The following is a 26,149-nucleotide window of genomic DNA, read 5'->3' as shown; positions in this document are numbered from 1 at the left end:
TGTCAACTTTAAAAACATCTGTGCCCCTTTGAATAATTGAAAATAAAGACTGACCCCCAGCTGAACCCACTAATGTGTGTTGTACATTATCTTAATGTGTGTTTGCTTGCAGGGACGATTTGTACAGAGTCGAGCTGGATAACATGGCCGGTGATGAGATGTTTTATAGCAAGGTAAGAGTAATCTCCATGTACTCCAAAAAACACAAAGTACTAAGAAAAATATGTCATGCACAAATATAATGCACATTTTCATTGTCCCTTTTTGGTAGAAACGGACATGGGAATCCAACAAAAATGACATTCGAGTGTGTCGGATGAAGGGCAAACACGAGGTATTGTGTTTGTGTTCCAACAGTGAAATGCACTCTTACAGGCATCAGCATGACACAAACCCACGCATGGACAGACACAACAGCTGTTAGAGAAACCTTATTTCCTCCAGGTGCACCTGCGTACAGTACAGTTAGCACAAATTTGATCTAGTTGATACAGAAGCAGAATTTAATCAAACATGCTCGGTGGAACACTACCCGAAACTAAAGGTGTCCACGAAGATTTATGGCCGTTTTCTTGCAGACATTTTCTTGTATTGTGGCCACTTTCCACCTAAACAATATTTCACTTTTGGGAAAATGAATGAATTAAGTGTATATGAAGTGATATTGATAATGCTCTGAAATGAAATAAGCTTAAACACAAGCTGTATGCAGTCTAGCTTTCTCGACAACACAAGCCAGTCATGCAAAACATGTGACAAAGGTGAAGGAAGTAATTGAGGATATGGGATATATTTTACACTGTATTATCAGGGAAGAGTTTTGTAATTGGAATCAGTCGAGGAAAAATGGTACAAGTAGAGATAGGATGTGTACACGGAAGGCAAACCAGCAAATACCACAGAAGGAGGATGGGGTAAGGCAGGGAAAGGAAACGGTATGTTGCCTCAAAGAACACAGATGAAAGAACTGAAGATACTGGAGAGAAATAAGTAATTAAAGCCATGATAAAAGAGAGGAAACCACAGGAAAGATTGCTTCATGGCAGAGAAACTGTGAAAGACTCGGCAGAGACGGAGTCCATCAGTGAACGCTTTCACATTCAGACGGAGAAATTAATTCACAAAGCTCTGAATAGGAGACGGTATGGATGCCGAGTGACTTTTTTTTTTTGATCGGAGTAGTTGCGGGGATGCAGGTGGGTGTGAAACATCAACTTGTTGAAATCCATGTTAGAAGACTTTCATAGTAGAGGGTGGCTTAGTGGAAGTAATATAATTAACAGTGACTGATGGGCCATTTGACAGCAGCTATTTTGACTTGTCATAGCACGGTGAGCATAGGTGGAATTAATCAGATCAATTGTGATCCAATTCTACTGAGTGTGACACAGACATTTCACCAAGCTGGTGAGGAAAATATCAGGACCCTGACCTACAGTAAAACAACGAGACTGTAATTAATGTTATTAATGTGTTACAGCTGAGCTTACCCTTGAATGATGCTTTAACTGCCGAGACACAGTCCCAAGGGCCTCAGCTGGCCAGGTCTCTGTGCCTCTCTCAAAAGAAAAAATTAAGGAAAAATGGTCAATTAAGAAGTAATATTTATCATCGGATTCGCTGAAGCACCTTTATTCTGTTTAATAATAAAAAAAAATAACGATTTGTGTTAGATTTGAATGTTTCTCCCTGTTAATGGCAGATGAATGTGGAAGCCAGCCAAATTATAGCACTTAAACGGTGTACTGGGCAGGTCATTAAAGAAACAGCCATGGGATCTGTAATAACACTGCAAGGTCAAAATGGCTGCTGTGAAAATTAGCCACGTGTGCCTGTGAGACGTCATTACCTGGGAAGCGAACCTAACGGGCTTTGGTTCACTGAAGTTTCTTTGTGGCTTTTCTTTGGGAAAACAACATGTACCGTCTAAGAGATAGCAGTGCCAGCAGAGGAGCCAGCATTCAGTTTGCTTAGAAATTTCCCCAAAAAATAAACCCGGCTTTGTAAAGAACAATATTTTATTATATAAAAGAGAGGCTTGAGCATGCCGGACCACATCTTGAAAGGGAGAATTTAGTTTCTAAAGCCTGCTAATTTTCTTAAAATCAATGGTTCCGGGACCCTCGGTCCGACCCGCAAAGTGAAATTCAGCCATTGTTTATTTTGTATTTCAACCTTTAATCTGGAGACTGTTTTTTAAGTTTTTTTTTTGGTTAGTTTTCCCCTCTCATATGGTATAATTGTCTACATCTACTGAATTTCACTCGTGGTTGTTTTGTCCTCTTGAAATTTTTCTAGCAAGCTCTACTGGTTCCTTTGGTTTATAGAAGTTATCAGAGGGAAACCCATCAAGTTTAAATTCTTGAGTGGCTGGTTTATGGTCAGTCAGCACCCTCTTATTTCAGGACATCTGTAAAAGCAATTGCCATTTAGGGGTATAATTTCTTCCGAGGGTTATTTAATTTACTCTCTCCATATTTTCTAGTAGTGTTGACTTTAGTGTTTGTCCAAAAATGTAGCTTATGGGATGTTGTTTTTCTGTCCCCTGTAAGGATTCACGTTTGTATTTTCCTACAGGGAGAGTGCCGTAATTTCATCAAGGTTCTGCTCAGCCAGCATGGTGGACTCTTTGTATGTGGAACAAATGCCTTCAATCCACTGTGCGCCAACTACACAGTTAGTGCTTATTTGTTTTACATCCACTCGCCATTCTGTGAACAGCTGCCAGCTTGCTTATCCTTTTTTTTTGTTATAGAGAGACACACTTGAAATGGTAGGAGAGCCTGTCAGTGGGATGGCGCGCTGTCCATATGATCCACGGCACGCCAATGTAGCTTTGTTCGCAGGTAGTATCGAAAGCTGAGAAAATTCAGAATTTCTATTAGACCTCAGACTCACTCCATCTCCAGACACTGAAAAATCTGTACCCTTTGTGTCTGTGGAGGTTCTTAGTCGTCCAGGTCATGGTGAATTCTTGTCGAAAGTGGACTTGAATTTCTTCACTTGAAGACGTTTCAGTCTTCAAGCTTCTTCAGTTCTAATGACCCGTGGGGAGTTTCTGAATGTAACTGTCAGGGTTTAGGGCAGGTCTAGGTTATGGTGGCTTGTTATGTAACTGTAAGAGTTGATCGACAGAAACTGGATGTAAGGGGGTTGTTATGCTAATTGGGTTCGTTAGGGACAAAAGAATATTTTTTTGTGGGATTACCTTGATTGGAATGTGAAACTGTAAAGCAACACAAGGAATAAAACCTGTTGGATCACATGAACTGAGGCTCATGTGGAAATTACCTGGGGCTGCTACCGATGATGAATCTTTCCTGGTTGTGTGGAGGGTGCGGATGGTCCTCAGCCGTGTTTTCTAATCCGTCTTGGTATTGATCCCAGTACGGTGTTATATGTTTGTGAAAGGTTGTGTCTGAGGCCCCCTCCTGTGTTCAGAGATGATTTTTCTGTTTTGACAAAGATAGCTTCTTTGACTCCTCTCTCGAACCATCCGTCTTCTCTGGCCAGAATACGGACTTTGCTGTCTTCAAAAGAATGGCCTTTGTCCTTCAGGTGTAGGTGGACTGCGGAGTCCTGCCACTTCGGTATTCCGGCCAGACAAGACAGATGGCTCGAGAGAGGAGTCAAAGAGGCGATCTTTGTTCGTTTCTGCAGATCAACTCTTACATTTGGATTATAAGCCACCATAAACTAGACCCGCCCAAAACCCTGGCAGTTAGCTTCAGAAACTCCCGACACGTCATTAGAACTTGAGAAGCCTCTTGGATGAGGGGTGAAACGTCTTCAAGTGAAGAAATTCAAGTTCAGTTGTCACGACAAGAAGATTTCGACAAGAATCTGTACCCTTCCATTTACCTTTTCAAATGATTTATCATCAGCCCTCTTGCTTCATTGCTTGTTTGGTTTTAATCTTCCTGACCTTGCGCTATCTCTCCATCCGTCATCTTCCCCTTCTTCCTCTTAATCTCCCTCTCTTCCCCTCTCTGGTCGTGTCTCTTGCTTTCAGATGGAAGTCTTTTCACTGGTACTGTGACAGACTTCCTTGCCATCGATGCAGTGATCTATCGTAGCCTCAGTGACAGCCCCGCCCTCCGGACAGTCAAACATGACTCCAAGTGGTTTAGAGGTACCTTTCAGGACAGAGACATCAGAAACCATCACCGACGGTTGTTCTAAAAGTGTTAATTATGTTTTAAACGACCAAACGAGATTCATTCTCAAAGCCCAGACATGGTTTGACCCATTTATAATATATGGAGTGCAGGCAGGGTGAAATATTGAGGTTAGCTGGACTCTGTAGGTTCAGCGGTTTGAGCTTCGAAGCAAGTCTGTTCTCCTCGGTGGACGAAGCAAGTCCTTAACAGGTCACGGCAGAAACAGCGTGGGATGAATAAATGATAATTTCTCTTCTGTTGTCCAAGATGATAAATTAAGCAGCGCATGAATATTCAATGAGGGACTCTATGGACAGCGACCGACCAACATTAATGTGGCTGTTATTACAGCACCATGTCAAGGACTGTGGACTATAGGTTAGGCCTCAAGTGTGGCTCTGCTGCTTAGCTATGTTGTGATTCTGTATCTGAGTGTGGGTGTTTGTCTCACAGTGGTTTTCCATAAAATTTCCAGAGCCCTACTTTGTAAGCGCCATGGAATGGGGGCCTCATATTTATTTCTTCTTCCGAGAGATGGCCATGGAGTTTCATCATTTAGAAAAGGTTTTTTTTTTTTCATTGTTACCTTCCTTTGTTCATTGTAATTTATAACTAGTAGCTTATAGCTTATAGTACCACTCGGTTTAAGTTTAATATCCTCCTGTTACTCTAGGTGATGGTGTCCCGTGTGGCCCGTGTCTGTAAGGCAGACCTGGGTGGCTCTCAGCGTGTGCTTGAGAAACAGTGGACCACATTTCTGAAAGCTCGGCTCAATTGCTCCGTCCCCGGGGACTCGCATTTCTATTTCAACCTCTTACACGCAACAAGCAACATCATACACATGCAGGGACGAGACGTCATCCTGGGACTCTTCTCCACACCACCCAACAGGTACGGTAACAAACACACTTTGTGCACAAACAACTTTGTTTCCTTCTATTCATTCTTTTTCTCTTCCATCTACCCCTAGCATCCCTGGCTCTGCAGTGTGTGTGTTTGACATGCAGCAGCTCGCTCATGTTTTCGAGGGACGCTTTAAAGAACAGAAATCCCCCGAGTCTATTTGGACTCCTGTACCAGACGAAGTGGTGCCTAAGCCGAGGTATTGTAATGCAAAGTGTATGTGAGGAGAACTTTGACAGAATACTGCATACTGGAGTGTACTTTCTCCCTAGCTATAAGCCCCAGCTGTCAATCACACACTAACCTCACCCCTATTCAGCAAATATGTCCCTTCAACTTTCAGACACCGTAAAACTGAAACCCTCTGGGTGTTTTATTCTTCTTCCTACTTGAATCATATCCCCGTTGTCTTGTTGTTAATCTTTTTTGCTGCATGCAGACCCGGAGGATGTGCAGTTCAGGGATCCAGATTCAGCTCCTCCACAACACTGCCAGACGAAGTGTTGAACTTTGTGAAAACACACCCACTGATGGATGAGACTGTTCCGCTGCTTGGGCACAGACCCTGGGTGGTCAAGACTATGGGACGGTACACAGAATAACCCAGTTCCCTTATAGCAGCAGAGGCAGACCTCTTTACGTCAAGAAAAAGGGAGCTTTAAATAATGCATTTTGCATCAGCCTATAGTTGGGAGAGGAAATGGATTTTATTGAACAAGGCGGACTAGATGTTGTTTTTACAGCCCATCTGTCTCTGTAGGTACCAGCTGACAGCGATGGTGGTCGACACGGAAGCTGGTCCTCATAAGAATCGGACAGTTTTGTTCCTGGGCTCAAACCGAGGGACCATCCTCAAGTTTCTAATGATTCCCAGTGGAGATTCAGTTTCCCACAGCAGTGTGTTCCTGGAAGAGGTGGAGGGTTTCAACCCAGAAAAGTAAGTATTATCCTCCAATCAATTCTACGCAAGTTTACGGAATATTGCTGCATCACAGCTCCAAGCTTTGGGTGTTATTTTTTCTATTTGCAACTGAAATTTGGGATCTGGCTTAAAAGCATAATCAGATAATGAAATGGGTGAACTTTAAGTGATAATCTTGAACATTTGTACTTAAATGAAAATGTGTCAAATCCCCCCAATTATCCAGCATTGAGACGGTAGCTTAATGAGCATGGTGTCAGCGGTAACATTCCCCAGAAAAGGGAAAAAAGCCCCAATCATCTCTCATTACTTGCTGACTTACTGTTGTTATTTGCCATCTCATTAGAGTAAATCTGCAGAAGCAATGATTCTTTCCACCAGAGAGTGAATATGGAGCCACTGCATTGGGCTGCGTGTTCAATGCCGTTGTGCGTGGAGTGAAATAGTGCGCTATTTTCCTGTGATCCTGGCTCATTTTTTTAGTATAAACTTGCTAATCTCACTCAGACCCAGCCGTCTGACTGAAGGTGAATTTGAACAATTTAAGTTATCCGTATTCTTGTAAAAAAGTCACATTGGTATGCAGAATTGCCCAAGGATAGACTAGTGAACCATAGTTGCTTTTTTAAGTTCCCAGTAGGGGCTAGAGCAAAATCATACATATCCTTTTCAAGAAAAAGCACAGATATGCACGGCAAAAACACTGAAATTTCTACAAGTTCTTTTTCTTTTAATGCAAAGCTGATGTAAATTCTTGTGTCTCATATTGAACATGTTTTTGTAAAACCTGCTTTAGCCAGCATGATGTGGGCAGCTGAAATCAATATTTGTGTTGAGAAGCCTCTTAATAATGGCAAGTAGATATTTGTAAATATCTATGTAAAATATATGTTTTACAAGGATAGCGAGGTAAAATATACCGACGGTTGAAAAGCTGAACGTTGGCAGTATATAGTTTAATGATTTTAAATTGTCCACAATGCATCAATACCATGTTTTCCAATGACGACAGGCAGTTTAACTAGTTTTAATTGCACCCAAAGTGAACATCAATGGCCAGGTGACCCTGGAAAGACAAGCGTGACAAATTCTTCTTGCCATCTGAGCCGTGAAAGAGAAATAAAACAGATCTTTTAGACTCCAACTTGGGTCTCTCACCAGCTTTTACACAAGGCTTTTTGCTCTGTCAGATTTATTTGAGTCCTCCCTCCACAACTTCTGTCATCGCACTTCCTGCTCTCTGGCTCCAGGTGCGGCGAGGATTCCCCTCAGGCTCGCCAGCTCTTGTCTTTGTCTTTGGACCGGACGAGTCATTCGCTGCTGCTGGCCTTCCCTTCCTGTCTTGTCCGTCTGCCCACATCACGCTGCCACCTACACTCTCGATGCATGAAGTGAGTTGTTCAAAGTCCCAGACTTTTACTCGAAGAGAAATTTGCCATTCCCCCTGAAGTTTTTGGCTAATAGTTAGATTACTTTACAAGTAGTTGTGCCTGTCAGCCACCCTACCGCTATTTTGGTTTGTCTTTCTTCTCCAACCTTTGTTAACCTAATTTCTATAAAGTTCCCCTCCACTCAAATAATGTAGTGTAAGGCTTCCATACATCTATTTTAATGTGTCTGATAGCAACTGTTTGTGGCATATGTGACTGGATGAGGATAATTTCAGATGTTCTCTATATTTAAAATGATAGCACTATCATTTTTGAGTAGATCACGAATGAAACTTTTTGTGATGTTTTTATCAAAGGGATACATGTCATATTTTATGGTAATGGCAGCTGCCTATTGTAGTCAACAGACACTGTCTACAGTGAATACCCTGAATAGTCAAGACGTTTGAGAAAAAGCCGGCTGACAGTGATGCTAAGTTCCCTATGTGTACATTCGGAAGGTTAATTTTAGTTTTTTCTAGCAATTTTGACCTTTTTATGTGTGTCTGCAGAAGTTGTTTGGCTTCCAGAGATCCATACTGTGGCTGGACCAGAGGCAGCACCTGCTCTTTCCTGAGACCAGGAACAAGGTCAGTTCTTCATCTGCTGCCACTCTTAGCAGCATTTGGTTCTATTAACATGAAACTCTGCCCTGCTGAGTAACTCTATGAGATTTGACACAGATCTCCAACTGGGTGGCGCTGCTGCACAAAGTTGGGCCACATGAAAAATGTGCCCTTTTTTTTCAGCCTTCTAAAGCTAAGATAATCGCCTCCATAGCCCACTGGCAACTTGCACGAGGAAGCAGGAACTGATGAGTTCATTAGGTCAGAATTGAATTGGCTTAATATTGCAACACACTTTCACAAGTAATCACAGTATATTACATTGTCACAATGTGACTACTAGTTATTGTTGCTACTTGTATATCTGACCCGCACCACTGACCTCCCTGAGGCCAGGCATGTGAGAAGAGAAAATCAATAGTTGCACCAGGAGCATATCCAATTACATCAGATAATTCTAGTGTATTTTAATGGAAATTTCGTCTATTGCTCACATCAAATTTCCAAGTAATTTTTCCATTATTCTAAATCTATTGTTAATTTTTTTTTTTTTTTTAGTTTAAAACCCCTTTTCTCTCAGCCATCCTCAATTTTTTTAAATCCCTGTTAGGTATGTTATCAGGGAAGGGAAATATCTAATTGCTGTCTCACTATTGTGAACTGATGTGTCCATTTTTTTTGTGACTGCAGGCTCCCTTTTCAACAAGATGTAGAATATGGAAATGCCACCTCCCATTTAGGGGACTGCGATGGTAGGTTGCAGCAAAATTACATGGCTGCTTTTGGCTGTATGGTATTGACTAAGTGAAGTCTCCACCTAGTGGCTTAATCCCCCATCACATCTATGCACATGAACATTTTGTTCTGAAAAAAAAGAGATAAGGAAAATACAAAATGATAATGATAATAGTATTATTGTTATAATGTCATTCATGAAGCACATTACCTCAGTGTTATCCAGCTCATAACAGCCCACTTTAATTTTGATACTCACAAGAGTATTTCGATGTCTCTCGATGTCAGAACCCAGCATAAAAAAACATGTGAAAATTTGAAAATTAGGAGGATGTCAAAGACAGGACCATAAGACTAATGTAACATCTTACTGCAAAGCCACAAGGCATTATTCTCCTCCTAAGTCTAAAACAAAAATGTAACAGAGGAATGAGCAAATGTTGCCAGCGAGCAAGCTGGAAAAATCTTTTACTAAAAACACTGATGTCACTCCTGTTCAAGGACTCAGATGTCACTCCTGCAGCAACAAGGAGGGTGTCTTTGAACATCATTCTGAAATTCCCAACTTCAGTGGAAACTACAAAAAGTAATTTCCTTTTCAGGAAACACTTCTGAAGAGATTCCCTTGTTTAAGTTTTAAAGTCATTAGAGTCTAAAGTTTCTAATGGAAAAAGAGAATATTGGGCATACTGAGCTTTCAACACACTCTTTTATTAAAATTGATCAATGGACTCCTAGTTTAGTGTTTCCTTCTCAGAAATTGAAAGCACTAGATGTCTGTGATACCAGGCAGCAGACCCGACGAACAACAATCTAAGCCTTGAATGCAGGAGAGGCCGAGCCAGAGACGAGTATGCGCTGCTGTGTCTGCAGATGGGAGTGATTAGGGCTGGGTGGAAACACTGAAGTAATGGTATGCTTCATGGTGAGACTCTCTGACCAGGCTGCAAAATGGAAAGTGTGAGGAGAGAAGAAAAGGAGAGTCAGCTGCTGTGGTCGGAGCTGTACTGATGACAAGTGCAGGCTTCTCTGAACCAGGAGCCTGTGGAGCCTCAAGGCCAGACTGGAGAGTTGCTTCTTTTAAATGGGATCACTGTGCAGTGCTAGAAGTTCTCACCAATCATGAGTAGTCTTCTATTGATTATGGAATGAAAGGAGGTTGGGATAATAATACGAGATATGTAGATGTTTATCGGGGTATGACGTTCAATCTCCTGAAACGTGTTTCTAATCATTAGGAATTCTGCAGCAGAGCTTACTGATCGAACCCGAGAGCCTGGTCTCCCTCAATCTGCTGGTGGCATCCGCAGTCTCTGCCTTCACCATCGGAGCGGCACTCTCTGGCCTCGCCGTCTGTTGGATCATGGCTCACAAGCCGGCCAACCGTCGCCATGGCAACTCCACTCAGTCATCCATCCAGCGGCGTGAACGGGGCCTGCTGAGTAATGGTGGTGGCATGGGAGGATCAGTGCTCAGCGTGACACGACAAGGAGGTGGGGAACGACCCTGTACTCCAGGCGGAGAGACCCTATTCGTTATGCCCAACGGCTGGGTGAAGTCGGGCGAGCTGGATCCTGGCTTTCTTCCCACTCCGGAGCACACACCCCAGCAAAAGCGCAGAGGCCTACGACTGTCAGACTCCAACTCTGGCGGATGGGACACTAGCCAAACCTACTTGGGGGGAGGCTCGGTGGGTCTGGGTTCACCCTGTCGTATTCCACCATCGGTTTACCTGACCACCAGACTGTTTCAGCAGGGCGGAGTCGGGAGACACAATGGCGATGGCCGGGGGAACGACACACCGCGACAGCACTATGTCTGTTTAAGCAAGCAAGAAAAAGGAGGAAAGGGAACTCCCAAGGCCCCTCTCAGGAAGTCTGCAGGAGAATACGTGTACCCCATGACACCCCAGGACTCACCAGAGCGCCGGAGAGTGGTCTCGGCGCCCAGTGCACCGGTGGAATATGGTGAACCACTTCCTTTGCGCTGGCCAGCCCAAGAAGGATACATCCTTAGTAGCCATGGCATGGTCCCCGTCCCCTTGCCTCCACCCACCATACCTACTCCCAGCGGTCAGGCTTATGTGTCCCAGCAACACACCCCCGGCCTGAGCAGGGCTCTGCTGAGAGGAGCTCTGGAGCGAGGAGAGCTGGGCGAACTGGTGGATCTCAGCCAGCTGATGAGTAAGAAGAACTGCAGCGATAGGACTCAGAATGGCCAATGACTGTGGGGCAAGTGAGAGGAACAGGAGTCCTTTCGTGTTTGGAGTATTGCATAGACCTTCCCCCCTCCCTCCCTCCCTCCCGCACTCCCTACCTCCCTCTCTCTTTCTCTCTCTCCCTCTCTCTCTGTCAATCCCCCTTTTTCCCTCTCTTCTAACATTTATTATCTTATAACCTATAGGTTCTCCACTGTCAGTCTCTCAGGCAACCCCCTTTATACCCCACGAGTCTCTCTGTATGACTGGCTGCTGGGTTTGCCGGTCATATCCTGGCTCACACTAATTGGTCAGATGGGCCGAGGTTGTTGCTGTGTCTGCATTGCAGAGTTGCCTCTCTCTCTCTGTTCTTCTCCGCTGTGGCAACAGGAAAAGGGAGGAGAAGAGTGGGGACTGGGCAGAAAGAAAGGAACAGTGGGAGCAGGAAATAAATAAACAACTAGAGAGGAAGGAGGGATGGAAAGAAATAAGGAAGGAAGGAAGAATAATGAAGAAAGGGGATTTAGAGTTCTTTCCCTGTGCAGATGAGCTAGGGTCACTCAGTGAGTCGACCACTTCTGCAGGACTGAGAAGCTTTTTCCGCCGTGCATAACACTAACAGGACTGGCAGCCGTTTGGTCTCAGCTATGTTACCTGTTGGCCTGATAACCAGGAACATGAGAGGAAATTTCAAATGCTCACCATCCCAGATGATTCCTTCCTGTATATCTGAAGTTGTTTGTGGCTACAACAAAAAAACTCAAGTCATTCTTACAAAAAACAGCAATCCAATATATGAGGTGATGCAAAATGTCTTGCTGCACACAAACCGGTGATGCACACATGTATTTGTACATACAGGTGGGTATTTTGTATTCCATGTATATGGGAAGCATGATGTGTGCTGAATACCTCTGACGGTCTAACCTGTATCGCAGGGGTATTTGAACATAACTTATGTCTTTGGAGAAAAGTGTGCTAGACTGAAATGTCAGCACTATTTCTGCCAGCTGCATGCTCTCTGTAATGACGTTGCCGGCATCTCGCCGTCCATCGTTCCTTTCATCCCTTCCACCTCTCGAATCCTTTTTTTTTTATGACCAATAATTCCACAAGGACATCTGGAAAGATTGCACCAGGAATGACTGGAAAGTCAGAGTAGTACAGAAGAATCGCGCAAGAGAGAGAGAGAGATGTTTTAGGGACTGTAAAGTGAATGCAACGCAATATGCAAAAGCCTTGTCCTTCACTGTCACCTTACAGTTTTTCCACTTGTAGGCGCAACTCATTAATGCTGCATTATAGAACAGTTCAGTTTTATAGGGTGAAATTTCCACACAAGCCCACAGCGGGTCAAAGTCCCACAGACATTATACCGAACAAAGTGACAGTTACCGTAGCGTTGATTGAAACCCAGGGCTTATCACGCAGCCAGTAGGGAGTAATGTTCCTTGCAGGTAGATGGGACAATATATTTCCAACCCATCAAAGTGTCCAGTGCCACAAAATGGTCGGCCATGTTTTAGTGAGACGCGCGCCTGAGAAATAAGCTACACAGACAACAGCTGTGGAAATAAAAAATTCAGTACAGTTGGTTTTAGAACCGGACAGACACGGGATCCTTGAAGCTGGTCATAATATTTATCGGAAGAAAAAAAAAATGAACTTCGGTATTCTTGAAACGGCAAACATCTCAGCTGCAATCGAACCAAAAACCCCTCTGTGAATAGGGGTTAATAACCTAAAACTGGCTAACCGATATAATTAGCTGATCAAAACGTTGCCTCAGGTTCTAGTTTGATGTACTGACAAGAACACTCTCATCACGTGCCCCGATGAGAGCTCTGGCTTTGCTGAATTTGTTGTCGGCAGCAATATAGAGCTTATCTGTACATAGTGAACTTTAATTCAGATTAAATGACGATGTAAGACAAACAGAAGTGATAAGTAAGTGCTACCTGTCACACCTCAGCTTGAAAATAAACCACGTATCATGCCATTATTACTATGAATGTATGGACACCAGTTTTCAGACACTCATTTGCCAATTAGTTGGTCCAGCTAGATAAAACCCATGCAGTACAATGCAATAACCCTTCAATACACTATCCCTTCATAAGGAATATAATACTTTATTGAATCTGTCTGAGAGCGTCGTTGCTGTACTTTGTGGTGCTGTTAAGCTGTCCTGTAGATGAACTGTCCTGAGGGGAGTGCCTATTGCAGGGCAGTTGTACTAATTCTGCAAACATTTTCTGAAGGTGTATCTTAGAAATTGGCAAGTGTGTGTATGTGTGTATATAGCTCTCATATCAACCCGCTCCGAGACTGAAATTGCCTTGTCTTTATCCCACATCTGTGTGCCAAACTATATTTATGGTTGATTTAATGATGCCTGATTATTGAAGCAAAAAAACTTGAGAGAAATTTGTGTTTAAGTGCCATGAAGACCATTTCAGTCAACAGTGCAACTTTCTCAAGTACTGTTGTGTTGATAATATACTTGTGATATGTACTCCTTGACCTTACATGCTGATTGTTTTTTTAGATGTTGGCTTGCAATGTTAAAATAATTCTCAGCTCCCTCCAAATTGACTGATTCTTCTGGATCTGAAGCAGTGTTTGAGGGTCTGTTTATTAACTACTTGGATGCATTATGTGATGTATTGTAAATATGTAAGGATGAATACAGACACTTTGTCATGATCTTTATGATCATACTGTTAATATACATGATACATGACATGAACTGTATTTATTCGAGATTAGGTTATATGTAATAACGATGTATAAGTAGATTATAAGCAAACCCTCAAATGAACTGAAACGTGAGGGAACTCTATTTTTGTCCTTTATTTGTTTCACCTTTTATAATTTCGTGATTGTCTGTCTGACATTGCCAGTCAACTGCCATACTGGAGGATCTTGAAAAAGTACTATTCTGAGTGAATGAATGTACTCATTATTTCCGTCTGTTGTCGTTATACTGTGCAGTAATAGGAAAAAGCACAAAAAAACCTTATTTTCTTTGCATTTTGAAAAGGAGCCGTACCATTTGTGAATCGTGTAAATAATCATTCCGAAGGTATCGTTTTGGTTGTGGGAGATCATTTCCAAGACAGGGTTGTGTTCAAGGCGTGAGATTTTGTTTTTATTTTTTGGTGACAATGCTGTGAATACGATGTATGTACAGTATTTACGTGATTTTGGCTGAATGCAGAGTTCAGCTTTTTCCTGTTATTAGAGTAGAGTTGCAGGCCGAACTTCAGCCAGAACTGAGTCTTCTCATTTGACGGATGCCTGCAGAGGTTTTGCAGTCGCTAAAATACTGCTGTTATAATAATCATCAATCTTTGGAGTACTGCTATTAAATGCCATTATATAATTGATTGCTAATGTTGTGTGTGCTCCTTGGTGCACTTATTGAATTAAAGCTGTATCATTTTATACCCATACACACACAGGTACACACAACTGGCACAAATGGTCTCCATCTTCAGTTATCTTTTTTATTTATTATCATTCATTTGTCATCCAAATTTGGCGTCTCAAATGAAAGTGCTTTGGTTCACAGGCCTTGTTGAACTCCCCTATTTCTATAGAGTATAAAGTGTATTATCTTGTGTATTGTTTCTACAGTAACAGAACAGACAAGTGAGTGGGGCACAAGGTTGTGTTATTTGGTTTTACAATACAATATGAATAATATTCTACATATACAAATGTGTACATTACAAAAAGAGGATTGCCTGAGAAGTGTGTGTTCAAATGCATGCAGAAAGAAGTGTATAAAAAACCCTTATCCTATACTTTACCGCTTTTAAACTGTGCCTTCGGTCTGTCAACCTTTTATCCTGCTGACAGGCAAACGCCCAAGAACAGATCAATGTAGTTACTTTGCTCACCACAAGAGGGAGCTGGACACTGACCGAGCAGCAGAGGCTATGAATTGGGGTGGGGGGGCATTGAGTGGAAACAAATATAGGGTGTTGTGTAGAGAGGATTGGGGCAGAGTTTAGAATAAACACTGATTTTAAATGATCCTTTGAATGTCACACAGACTGTGATAAATTTCAGTGAAAGAATAGCCCGGGGAGGATGAAGGGCCCAGATACACAATAATGCATGGGTTTATGTTTAGACTGCACAACTATAAACTGTTTAATTTATCATGCTAGAAGTACACTATATGGCCAAAAGTATTTGCTCACCCATCCAAAAAATCGGAGTCAGGTGCTCCAATCACTTCCATGGCCACAGGTGTATAAAATCAAGCACTCAGGCATGCAGACTGTTTTTTTTATAAACATTTGTGAAAGAATGGGTCGCTCTCAGGAGCTCAGTGAATTCCAGCGTGGAGCTGTGCTAGGATGCCACCTGTGCAACAAATCCAGTCATAAAATTTCCTCGCTCCTAAATATTCCACAATCAACTGTCAGCTGTATTATAAGAGCATGGAAGTGTTTGGGAACAACAGCAACTCAGCCACGAAGTGGTAGGCCACGTAAACTGACGGAGCGGGGTCAGCAGATGCTGGGGCGCTTAGTATGAAGAGGTCACCAACTTTCTGCAGTCAATCGCTACAGACCTCCAAACTTTATGTGGCCTTCAGATTACCTCAAGAACAGTGTGCAGGGAGCTACATAGAGCGGGTTTCCATGGCCGACCAGCTGCCACACATCACCAAGTGCAATGCAGAGCAATTTGCACTGCAATGCATCATGGTGTGGGGTTGTTCTTCGGGAGCTGGGCTTGGCCCCTTAGTTCCAGTGAAAGGAACTCTGAAAGCTTCAGCATACCAAGACATTTTGGACAATTCCATGCTCCCAACTTTGTAGGAACAGTTTGGAGCTGGCCCCTTCTTTTTCCAACATGAATGTGCACCAGTGCACAAATAAATCCATAAAGACATGGATGACAGTGTCTGGTGTGGATGAACTTGACTGGCCTGGAGAGTGTCCCGACCTCAACCCGATAGAACACCTTTGGGATGAATTAGAGCGGCGCCTGAGAGCCAGGCCTTCTTGTCCAACATCAGTGTGTGACCTCACAAATGCGCTTCTGGAAGATTGGTCAAAAATTCCCATAAACACACTCCTAAACCTTGTGGACGGCGTTCCCAGAAGAGACGAAGCTATTCTGGCTGCAAAAGGGTGGACTGACATCATGTTGAACCCCATGGATTAGGAATGGGATGTCAATTAAGTTCATATGCGAGTCAAGGCAAGTGAGCGACTACTTTTGGCCATATATTGTATATTCCTGCAAAATACCTCATTTGTCTTAATGAATACCTTTATTGTCAAATAAACTTACCTCAGCATAAAAATAATAAGTCACAGGGGATTAGATGAATAGTTTAGTTTGACAGTACTTTTATTTAACAAAAGTAATTACAAAGCCATTACAGTCAGTCTGTTTGGTATTTCTACCATGCAGCCAAATAAACTGGTTGGTTGTATTTGCACCTCTAGATAGAATGGGGAAGATGCAACTTATCATAACGATGATTCACTTCCAGGAGATGCTGTGAACCTCCTGCATGTTACATTCCCTACAATGCAGATTAATGCCATCTGTTACCATATCTAACTTTCAAGCTCTTAAAACCCTACAACTAATATTCAACACAACTTAAAATGTTGAACTCAGAGGTAGCTGGATGAATTGCTTAAAACCCATACCATTCAGCCACAACATCTGTGACTGAGTTCCTTTGTTGCCTGTCATACCCCTCACTAGCTGGCCATGTTTGATGAAGCTGTAAAAGACACAAAAATAATCTTTAACAACCAAAGCCTAATTCTTGGGCCAAGATAATAACAGATGACATTACCACATTTTGTCTTTCTCTTTCAGCCCCGTAGTTGGGGAATTCATATAAAATCCTGTGAGCATCCGTGACAATTAAAGGGACACTCACATGAGTTTATATGAATGACTTTCCATTGGAGACAGATTTTCTGCCTCTACTGATTGTGGGGGAAAAAAAACCTTTCAACAAGAAATAATAACTTATTGAATCAAAACAGCAGTTTGTGGAAGAAATCCACTCAGACACAAGTAAGTATACATGGGCTGGTACAAGAGTAGATTGCCAGTCCTCAGGCGGAGGGTAATAGTAGTTAATTAGAAAGCCCAGATGGATTGGTGTGAAACAGACAATGAACACAACCATGTTTGTTGTTATAATGCCAGTAATGTTTTGCTGCAGAGATGTTGACTTGCCATCCCGCTTGAAGATATAGATAACTTGACTGGAGCAAAAAACAATAATAAACAATGGAACAACGTAGCCGAACGATACCATAAGTAGGAGGATTTTCAAATTCAGGGGTTTATCTTTGCATCTTTCATAACAAGTCCAAAGATTGTGAGGGTAATTGTCCTCCCGGAAAACAAAAGCGATTGTCACTAGACCTCCCCAGATGAGCAAACAAACTGCAATGGCTGACTCTTTCTTTTTCCTCCATGAGCTGGCCTGCAGTGGGAACCTAATAGCCAGGTAGCGATGGACGCTGATGGCTGTCATGGTAAGAATGCCGGCATACATGTTGATGAAATGTGTGTACAAAAGGAATGTACACAATAAAGTCTTCTCCAGGCAGAAAAAAGAATCATAGATTCTAAATGGCAGGAAGATGATGAAGGCAATATCAGCTATCATCAGGTTCAACATATAGATGTGAGTGTCTGTCCAAGAAATCTGTTTGGCCACGAAGGCACAAAGAGCAGCCACGTGGATGAAGAATCCCAGGAGAAACAGCGGGGTGTACGCCAAACCCTGAAGTGGGGTCACATGACAGCTTTCATTGGTGATGTTGCACATGTTTATCTATGAATGAAATTGCACATTATTAGTGCAGGGCAAGTCAAGAAAAAACATAGAAACCCAGTCATTTTCTTATTTTGCATGTATCTGTTTTTTTTTTTTTGGTTGTGTTTTTTTGTTGTTTTTTTTTTGAGGCAGGGCTAAAAACCAAACATTATTTTTTGTCTCCTTGGCCCTTCAGGATGAGATCTTTCTTTTTATGACTTGTGAGACCGTCTAACCCCTTATTTGCTAACTGTAGCTGTATGTATTTATGCGGGAAGAATGTGATGTCAAACGCAGGTCCTATCAGTGATAATGTCTATGATTTCCAGTTTGGTCGCAAAACTACAACTTCCATTTTTTATCCGGTCTGTCACTTATCTCAGATGAAGTGAAAAACTGTTGCTTCTTCTAAAGAAAACAGATAAATAGAACCGATCTGACAGCAAAAATGATCTAGCTTAAAGGCAGGAACTAGCTAAACAGCTTTGTCCTTTTTATTCACTTCCTCACTATCAACAACAGTTGAAGTTTTACAGATCACGCGCAGATGATTCACAGATTGGGTTGTGAATAGTTTCACCCAAAAATGTAGGGCTTATGACAATAAGATAGATGGATTATCATAAATACCATACATATCTCATAAATACATTTAAAGACATAAGGAAATAAAATAGTTTAACAGTTGTACATCTGCCCAACTGTTCAGGCTCAATTTTATTGTATTTGCAGTATACAATGATAATAAAGCTTTTCTATGTCTATTTAAGCCTGGCTCAGTTCACAAGAGCGGTTGGTCTACACCAGGCCTGGCCAACCTGTGGCTCCCGAGCCGCATGCGGCTCTTAAGTGCATGTCGAATTTTGTGTTTGTGTGTTCTTTACTTGTTCAACCGCGTGTCGCATCGGGGGTTCTCTGTGCACGGCAAAAAAAAACCACACATATACAAAAATTGACATAAACGTGAGAGCCGCTCTTGGCTTGGGAGCCACAGGTTGGCCAGGCCTGGTCTACACACTGAAACATGCAGTCAAAATGAATGTGCAAAAGTTGACTCATCTGTAATCTTTAATGAGTAAGAAAATATTGTAAGGGAAATCCAAACTTACCAGATTAGATGTAAGTGAAAGAATAAATCACTCGAAACACAAAGTGAGGTGCTTCCAACAACAATTTTCAAGATAGTTCTCGATGTTGTGTCAGTTTGGCCACTTCCTTCTCCGGTAAATTACAAGACCTAAACCACAAAGCACAGTGTCTGTCAAAGCGTCACGCGACGGTTTCTTAATGCTCTGTTCTCATTTTTTTGGAAGTGATGGCAAAGGATTTCTTAAATGGCCACAGTGTCTATAGTGACAGAAACATTTTGATGGGCATTTTACTGAAATAATAATAAATAATCATGTTTCCTTTCTATGTTTTGTTCAGTATTGCTGTGTCGACAAGACTGTAATGAGACAGCTCGTCTTACCAGTAATAATCATAAGCAGAAGTTAAAGATACACAATACAACTGAGAAGGAAGGGAAAGCTATTGTCTGAAAGACCGGAAAAAAATGATGCTCTCTTCTGTTGAACTGAAATGCAACAGACAACCTTGGAGTCACGCAGTCACATTTTTGTGAAAAAAAATTGGAACAACTCTCGAGGATCTCACAACTATTTGTGCTGCTTTGTAACGAATGACAAGAAAATAAGATTCAGTGAGGCTGCTATCTCAACCTCAGTTCATAAAACACAGTAAATATGTGTTAACATGTTTTTAAATTCAATAAGATATCATGGAAACCGAGTGGAATGTGCAGAGCTAATGCTTTCGAAATGTCATGCAGCTATAATGCACATAGCTGCATGTGTATCCACATGTTCACGTAGCCATGATACACATAGCTGCATGACGGTTATCTGGTTATCTGTCACCACATCACCGTGTCTAGGTCTAGGTGGATGAGCAATGAGAGGGGACGTTTGGACACGAGCCTGTATGCCTTTGTCACACGATCCGGGTGCTGCATAACAACAGCCTGCTTAATGAGACGGAGTCAAACAGTGTCCGCAAATAATAAGTGCGTCTACGTCAACACGTCTCGCTGCTTTGCTTCTGAATGTTAGACAGTACCAACGTGTTCAAGGAAGTGATTCGTTTGTTTGAAGAAGTTTTGGGTGTTTATTTCATGGCACAAAGCCTTGGGGATATTGCCAAAGTCATAATGAATCAATGCCACTGTTTAGTTATTGTTACAAATAGTTGTGAGCAAAGTAGGTCCCCGTTCAAGTAATCTAAGGTGTAAACATTAATCTTGACCGTATGATGAGTTACAGTGTCTAAAATCCTAACTCTTTGATAGAGATGTGTGTCTTTTGTGCAACAAATGGGACAGACGGGCCACTTTGTTGGAGAAAAATGAAGGAGAGGCAACAAAAACAACACAAATGAAGAACTAGTCATTTTTAGTGCTTTACCAATCAATATTAATAAATAAACAAATGTATATTCCACGTGTTCATGTGAAGAGACCAAAAATGAATTCCGGGTTTTCTTTTTGGGCAATAAGAACTGCTCGCTTGCTGAGCCAGTCAGTCCAACTAAGTAAAGTGCACAGAGCACAGCTGCAAAATCTGGCATATCACTGAGAGAGAACTCCAGCATTAAAATTCAGGGATAAAAAGTTGCTCAGCTAGGGAAGGAAAACATCGGTGGAAATAAACTAACTGCGAGCAAGTGGGGCGATTAAGAGAGAGGGAATGGAAATCTGAAAAAACAATATGGAAAAAAAAAAAACGTCTCGGGCAAGCTTTACGGAACAGTTGAGAATACATGACACAAAACCAGATGACAGAGCAGAAAGCTTCGGAGGATGGGGGTGTCTTTCTACTTGCCATAGATGAAAGTATTATTGGCCGATGCACTTTGCTTTCAGGAAAATTTGCAGCGCCCTCTCAGGCACGTCGGAAGGCCGAGGCTCAGTGAGTTCTTGCAACAAGTATCAGCAGAATATTCATAAGACTCATTTGATGGTGCTTTGTTCGTCAGCAACCTTGAGAGTTCATTATTCTAACAAGACCCCCCTAAAAAGGACAGGAAATGTGAGATTAGATCCTGTTTATGAGCAATTACAGCTTGTATTTTTTTTACAGTTATTGCATTTCTTAGCGATGTTCTGATTTTATTAAAAGCTGCTTTATGCTTCAAAGATGTTATTTCCCCAAAACGAAGGCAGAAATCTAATATTGCACAGGATACATGTGGGTTCAGCATTTCAGATGCAGTCCGTTGTTATGATTAATTTGTTCTAAATCCCTTTTGGCTCATCCTGTTTTCACAGAGAGATTTCCCAGATCTACCCGGATCTTGTATATCACTGTAGATATATTTGTCTAACAGTCTCAGTTGAGCAAAATTTCCTTGACTCCCGTCTGCCTGTCTGTTGGTTGGCCCCCTGTCTGTCTGAGCTTGGCTTTCATTCCTGACCGTCTGGTACTGTTTGAAAGTGCCCTTTACACGTCAGTCGTGAGGCGGGTTTGGTGGACCAGGGGGTTCTATTGCTGTAACTAGGTCAGTGAAGACACACCCTTCTCCCTTCCCTGTGGCCCTGATCACCCCCTCCTCTTTCCAGTTTTCTCCACTCCCTGCTGTGACGCAATGCAGACTTCTGCACAGGCCCCTACTTTTTGAATTAAAAAAAAAAAGACAACAAAGACCCACTACAGTCTCTTGCCTCCCCTCCCCATCAGTTGAATGCAGACAGGTTGCACTTTTTGGTGGAGGCTCGCTAAATTTGATGAATCATCTGCCATGTTTCTGTTAATCAGAAGCCACAATTTCAAACATTTGGTCTGGTGACGCATTACATAATCCCCCCTGAATTGCATAATGTTTGTTTATGTTATCAGTCTGCCATCAGGCACATTTGGACAACTGGTCGTGCATAATTATTACAATGTGCATTACAACTTTTGCACTAGAAAAACTACTAGCAGATTATTTTCTTGTGTGAGTTTATAAAATTGTCACTGATATAGGGGAAAAAAAAACAGCTATTTCACCTGCAGTTTGAACACCGCCATAAAATCTGAGATATGTTTCAGCCCGCTTTTGATTCTGGGGACGAAAAATCATCAAATATGCATGATCTTCTCCAGCGACGTACAAGTATTACGTAAGCCTGCCCTGTTCTACCACACACCCGACACTAGGTGTCTCTGTGCCGGCTGTGCAGCCATGAGTCATCGGGGCGGTTACATAGGAACTGAGTTATCAAATCTCACCCATGGCTGATTTTCAAATGCAGTGTTTATCTCGACAGAAAAAACAACGTGCAGAGAGATACATGGCAACCTCTGCATCATGTTTGCTTGAGAGAAAGGCTTTTTAAACAATACCATCAAAATCTTCCTCGTGACACGGTGACTGTTTTGGAGAGGAACTACACGCTGAAGACCCATGTGTAGAAAAGTGATTTTTGTTGGTGACTTTGAGCTGATGAATAATGTATGAGAGACATTCAAATATGAGTCATCCAGTTCTCCCTGATTAGATAACATCCGGCAGTTTGGCGATCAAACGAATGCTCAAAAACTCTGCTCCCATAAGGAAATGAAAGGAAACAGTGAATCTACAAGTATAAAGAAAGATAAAAGGGCAGCGGAAGATAAACAGTGTAATAAGGCAGGTTTGGGTGTATTGAGAAGCAACAGATGTAGGTCATCAGGCCAAATAGGAAGGGGGCATGATGATGCAAGATGGAGTCAGTATTGAGAAAAAAATGCGTGGAGGATGCAGGAATATCTTTTTCCTCCTCGGCATGCTTTCAACACTTATTTAGATAGTGATACACAATGTGTTGTTTTGCATGTGTGACTGCATGTGGTGTGTAGACTGTGTCTATGTGTGTGAACGCACAAGTGTATCTGGGTCAGGTTCTCGTGGCAAAGCACATTGACACACACCGGAGATAAACAGCCCAGTTGCCAAGACAACCACCTTTCCTTTCTCACTGCATATTTGCGTGCCACATATTTTTATTTGCATGAGATTACTATATGTACAACACAGAGCAGGCAAACAGTTTCTCCATGCTGAGGTTTAAATGGATGGGTGTTATTTATACTCATAACTCTATTTGCCAATCAATAAATCATGGGTGTCATTTGTTTGTTAATGCATTACTTAAATTACAGGTTCAATGGACGCAATGTCAACATCCCCAGCCCTTTCTATTGTGCCATGTGTGGGTGTGGATGTGGAACAAAGGAAGAGTGACGTGTTTGGGTAGGAGGAAGGAGAGAAGAACTCAACGACACATTAGGAAATATGCAGCATACATATGTTTGTATGGTCTGAACATACAGCGCTAATGTAGAAAAACACATGTTTAGGTTTCTATGAGCACATCTTGTCAATACATATAAAGGAAAACCACATCTCTGAACATGCAAAGGTTCTGGTCTGCAGACGCAAACACATTGTTTGTAGTGTTGGCTCCTGATCAAAGGGTTTTTTTAGATTGATTGGTTAATCTGTAATAAATATCAAAAGGATTTTTCGGAAAAGCTACCAATCTTCAGCTGTTTGGCACCTGCTGCAGCGAACCTTTGAACGCGGCACTGAACGTTCCAATGCAAACAGTCAAAAGTAAAATTTGATCTCATTCAAAATTATGAAATGCTCTTTTCAGATAGCGGACGCACAATAAATTTGCCGGAACATTGTAATCATAGCTGTACAGTTGATATTGCTCGCCTTCTTCAGTTTGAAGTAACTGGATCTTAAGTACACGACGTATAAAAACAGAACAAGAACATGCTACAGTGTATGTTTTGGTTGTATTCGCAAGGAACAATGATCTGAACCCACTGACCTATCGACGAACTTGTGCTATTTCTAAATCCGGCTTTATCATAGTCAACGGTTTGCAGCACAAAACCCGGGAGCAAAGAAGAAGAAAAAGGTGCAGTAGGGATGAAAGGTTCTGTAAGAAGAACTGAGAGTCGGAAAAAAAAAATCAAGGGCCAAATAAAACAAATAGTAGAGATGGATGTGTGAGCTAATTTGAGTAACAGTGAATGAGTAGATTGTGTTTGTTCTCTCGCTGACACACTGACCTAGTGATGCAGCAAAGACCTTGGTGTGAGTTTTAGGACCGCCACAGAAGGAAGGGAAAGAGGGATTAATCCTGCCTTCAGAGAGAAGAAAACAGCAAGATTAACTACACTGGAGAAGCCAGAGTGAAGGATTACTGCACAGTGGATGCGAGGAGACTGACATAATCTCAAAAACTGACTGACACAGTCCATTATATTTGCATGTGTGCTCGCATGTCTGTATCTTCCTTTGCCTTTTTTTTTTATTTTTGTGAGCGCGAAAACATAATGCAAACAAGGAAATGGGTATCATGCATGTCATTTCTAATTGACTTGGTTTTAATTGCCAAAGGTTACTTTTATTCATGCAAATACACACAATGGGGTCTGTGAGAAGATAGACTGGAATGTACAGTGCTGATGCTGCTGAGGATAGGAGATTGGCCACGGGGCCCCACTGAAACCATGTGCAGCCAATCAGTTACAGTTGGAGCGCCATCCCTACAAAGACTCTTTGATGTGAGCACAGCCTTTAAATTCAACCCTGGGGAGTCACAAGGCTACAGTCACTTTGATCCGAGTCAGGAGAAACCTTATGCTATTCCGAATAACAGGACTCTTTGCACAACAGCAGAATTGCTTGCCCGAGCGTCGGTGACAAATGCAGATTCAGGGTGGCAGCGGTGTGGGGGGGTCTGGAAATTAGTTTTCAAGTGCGTTAGACACACGTGTACTTCATGTGAATGGTTCTCCAGAGGAGCTTCTGCTCCGTCTTAATTTGATCATCTTCCCCGTCCGGAGCAAGACGATAACCGCGCGGTCTCGACCGTATCTCTGCAATGTGATTAATCGAACGAACATCGGCGTGTTACACAACATGCTGTCACTATACGTCCCATAATTTCTCAAGCCCAATAACCTGGATTGACAGGCTATAAAACATGCGGACGTGTTTTTGTAGGGTTACTTTTCTCAAGGAAATTTGAATAAAAATGGAAAGGGGCTGTCAATGTTTGGGAAACATGTTGCTGCAACTGACAAAGACTGACGACACAATGAACAGGTTCGCTGCACCCTCTGGGAATATGTTTACGGTTAGTAAAATTAGTTTTATCGTAAACCATATACATTTAGGCACCAGCTTCCCCATTCCGCACCCTGTTCCGCTGCTGCTGGTACCCGGTCAAAATCCTCCAGTATTTACGGCTCTAATTTATTCTTTTCCTTTGCTTATATTTTTGCGTTACTCTTTCACGCCACGCAACAAAATGTCTGCCATCTAGTAGCCACGCTGAATCCTTCCACCCGCTCATCGCTCTCCCTCCTCTGCTGCCTAACACGGCTGCATAGTGGTTACATAAGAGCTGAGGTCAAAGTGTCACTGCCGTTGTCAAAGGAGACATAGAACAGAGGGGCTGTAGCGGAGATGTGCACGGGCCAAGGAGGAGGGAAAACGGGGATTGAGTGAGCAGAAAAATCTGGGCAGAAAAGCCTTTAAAAGTAAAAAGAAAAAAAACCTGTACAGATGTGATGTTATAAAATACGGCAAATTGGGACAAAGACAAGCAGGGACCGTATAAACACAGAGCTACAGAACCACATATGTATGGAGAGGAAACAGGCGGGGAGGATTTTGAGTGGAAAAGGGGAAAGAATGTGAGTGCCTGCGAATGTGTGTCAGTGTGTTTGTGTGAGAGAGAGGGAGAAACAAAAAAAGAATCTGTGACTGTAGGTGCTCTGTGCTCAGCTGCTCTACTAACCTAGTTTGAGTAATCTCTGCCTTCATGCTGTTTCATAACACCGCTGCCAGAACATTGCATCATAAGGTCCCCCCTTTGCTTGCCCCTCACCCCACCCCTCCCCACAGTCACATACTGTCCTGAGCAAACATGTACATTAAGATCCCATTTTTCACACGGGAAACCGGTTAAACAATGCATTCACTGCACTTGCTTCGTGCATGAGATTTAAACGGCCGTAACATAAATAGCAGAGGTGCAAAATGTGTCATATTCCGGTGTTAGTCGACTATTTCTTTAATATACTCCGTCATGAACGGCATCAAGCGGGGCCTGAGGTGCTTCACAAGGTCACTGGGTTCAATCCTTGAAGCTGCTCCGTAGAGGAAACCTTGAAATGTTGTGAGCAATCATTGGGAGAGCAGACAAACACATTTTCTAGTCTTTGCTTCTTTCTCAGAGGAAAAAAATAAAATGACAAAGTAGGAAAGCTCACTTGCCTCGACACCACAAATAAATATTTTACGAGCGAAAAGAAAGCAGGGTCTATTTACTACTGCAACGCCGGATTTCAAAATCCATATTATGCAATAAATC

General features: G+C 42.3%; 2 protein-coding genes across 3 annotated transcripts in view; one reads left to right on the top strand and one right to left on the bottom strand.

The window, feature by feature from the left end:
* sema6ba (sema domain, transmembrane domain (TM), and cytoplasmic domain, (semaphorin) 6Ba) overlaps positions 1 to 14,298 on the top strand; it is a 30,560-nt gene extending 16,262 nt beyond the window's left edge. For both annotated transcript variants that reach the window (XM_086173258.1, XM_086173259.1), the window contains 14 exons: positions 113 to 173; positions 272 to 334; positions 2,578 to 2,676; positions 2,756 to 2,846; positions 4,013 to 4,132; positions 4,636 to 4,724; positions 4,834 to 5,051; positions 5,131 to 5,262; positions 5,503 to 5,652; positions 5,824 to 6,000; positions 7,236 to 7,376; positions 7,928 to 8,005; positions 8,672 to 8,733; positions 9,955 to 14,298. In XM_086173258.1, coding sequence (XP_086029384.1) covers positions 113 to 173; positions 272 to 334; positions 2,578 to 2,676; positions 2,756 to 2,846; positions 4,013 to 4,132; positions 4,636 to 4,724; positions 4,834 to 5,051; positions 5,131 to 5,262; positions 5,503 to 5,652; positions 5,824 to 6,000; positions 7,236 to 7,376; positions 7,928 to 8,005; positions 8,672 to 8,733; positions 9,955 to 10,940 — 2,467 coding nt within the window. In that variant the 3' untranslated portion in view covers positions 10,941 to 14,298. The remainder of the gene's footprint in view (positions 1 to 112; positions 174 to 271; positions 335 to 2,577; positions 2,677 to 2,755; positions 2,847 to 4,012; positions 4,133 to 4,635; positions 4,725 to 4,833; positions 5,052 to 5,130; positions 5,263 to 5,502; positions 5,653 to 5,823; positions 6,001 to 7,235; positions 7,377 to 7,927; positions 8,006 to 8,671; positions 8,734 to 9,954) is intronic.
* A 2,024-nt stretch (positions 14,299 to 16,322) lies between these two features.
* Positions 16,323 to 18,984, bottom strand: LOC147219002 (G protein-coupled receptor 35). Its single transcript, XM_086172982.1, has 2 exons — positions 18,840 to 18,984; positions 16,323 to 17,748 (listed from the first exon to the last, which is right to left on the bottom strand). Exon 2 carries the CDS (start codon positions 17,740 to 17,742, stop codon positions 16,843 to 16,845), a length of 900 nt encoding a protein of 299 aa, XP_086029108.1. The 5' UTR covers positions 17,743 to 17,748; positions 18,840 to 18,984; the 3' UTR covers positions 16,323 to 16,842.
* Between the last annotated feature and the right edge of the window lie 7,165 nt (positions 18,985 to 26,149).

Source organism: Fistularia commersonii, chromosome 25, assembly GCF_037954325.1.
Source record: "Fistularia commersonii isolate RoL2024-O1a breed Wild chromosome 25, RoL_Fcom_v1.0, whole genome shotgun sequence".
NCBI lineage: Eukaryota > Metazoa > Chordata > Actinopteri > Syngnathiformes > Fistulariidae > Fistularia > Fistularia commersonii.
This window is presented reverse-complemented; position numbering and strand designations above follow the sequence as displayed.

Excerpts from the sequence above, each read along its gene's own strand:
- LOC147219002 (XM_086172982.1), bottom strand. The coding sequence starts at position 17,742 with ATGTGCAACATCACCAATGAAAGCTGTCATGTGACCCCACTTCAGGGT.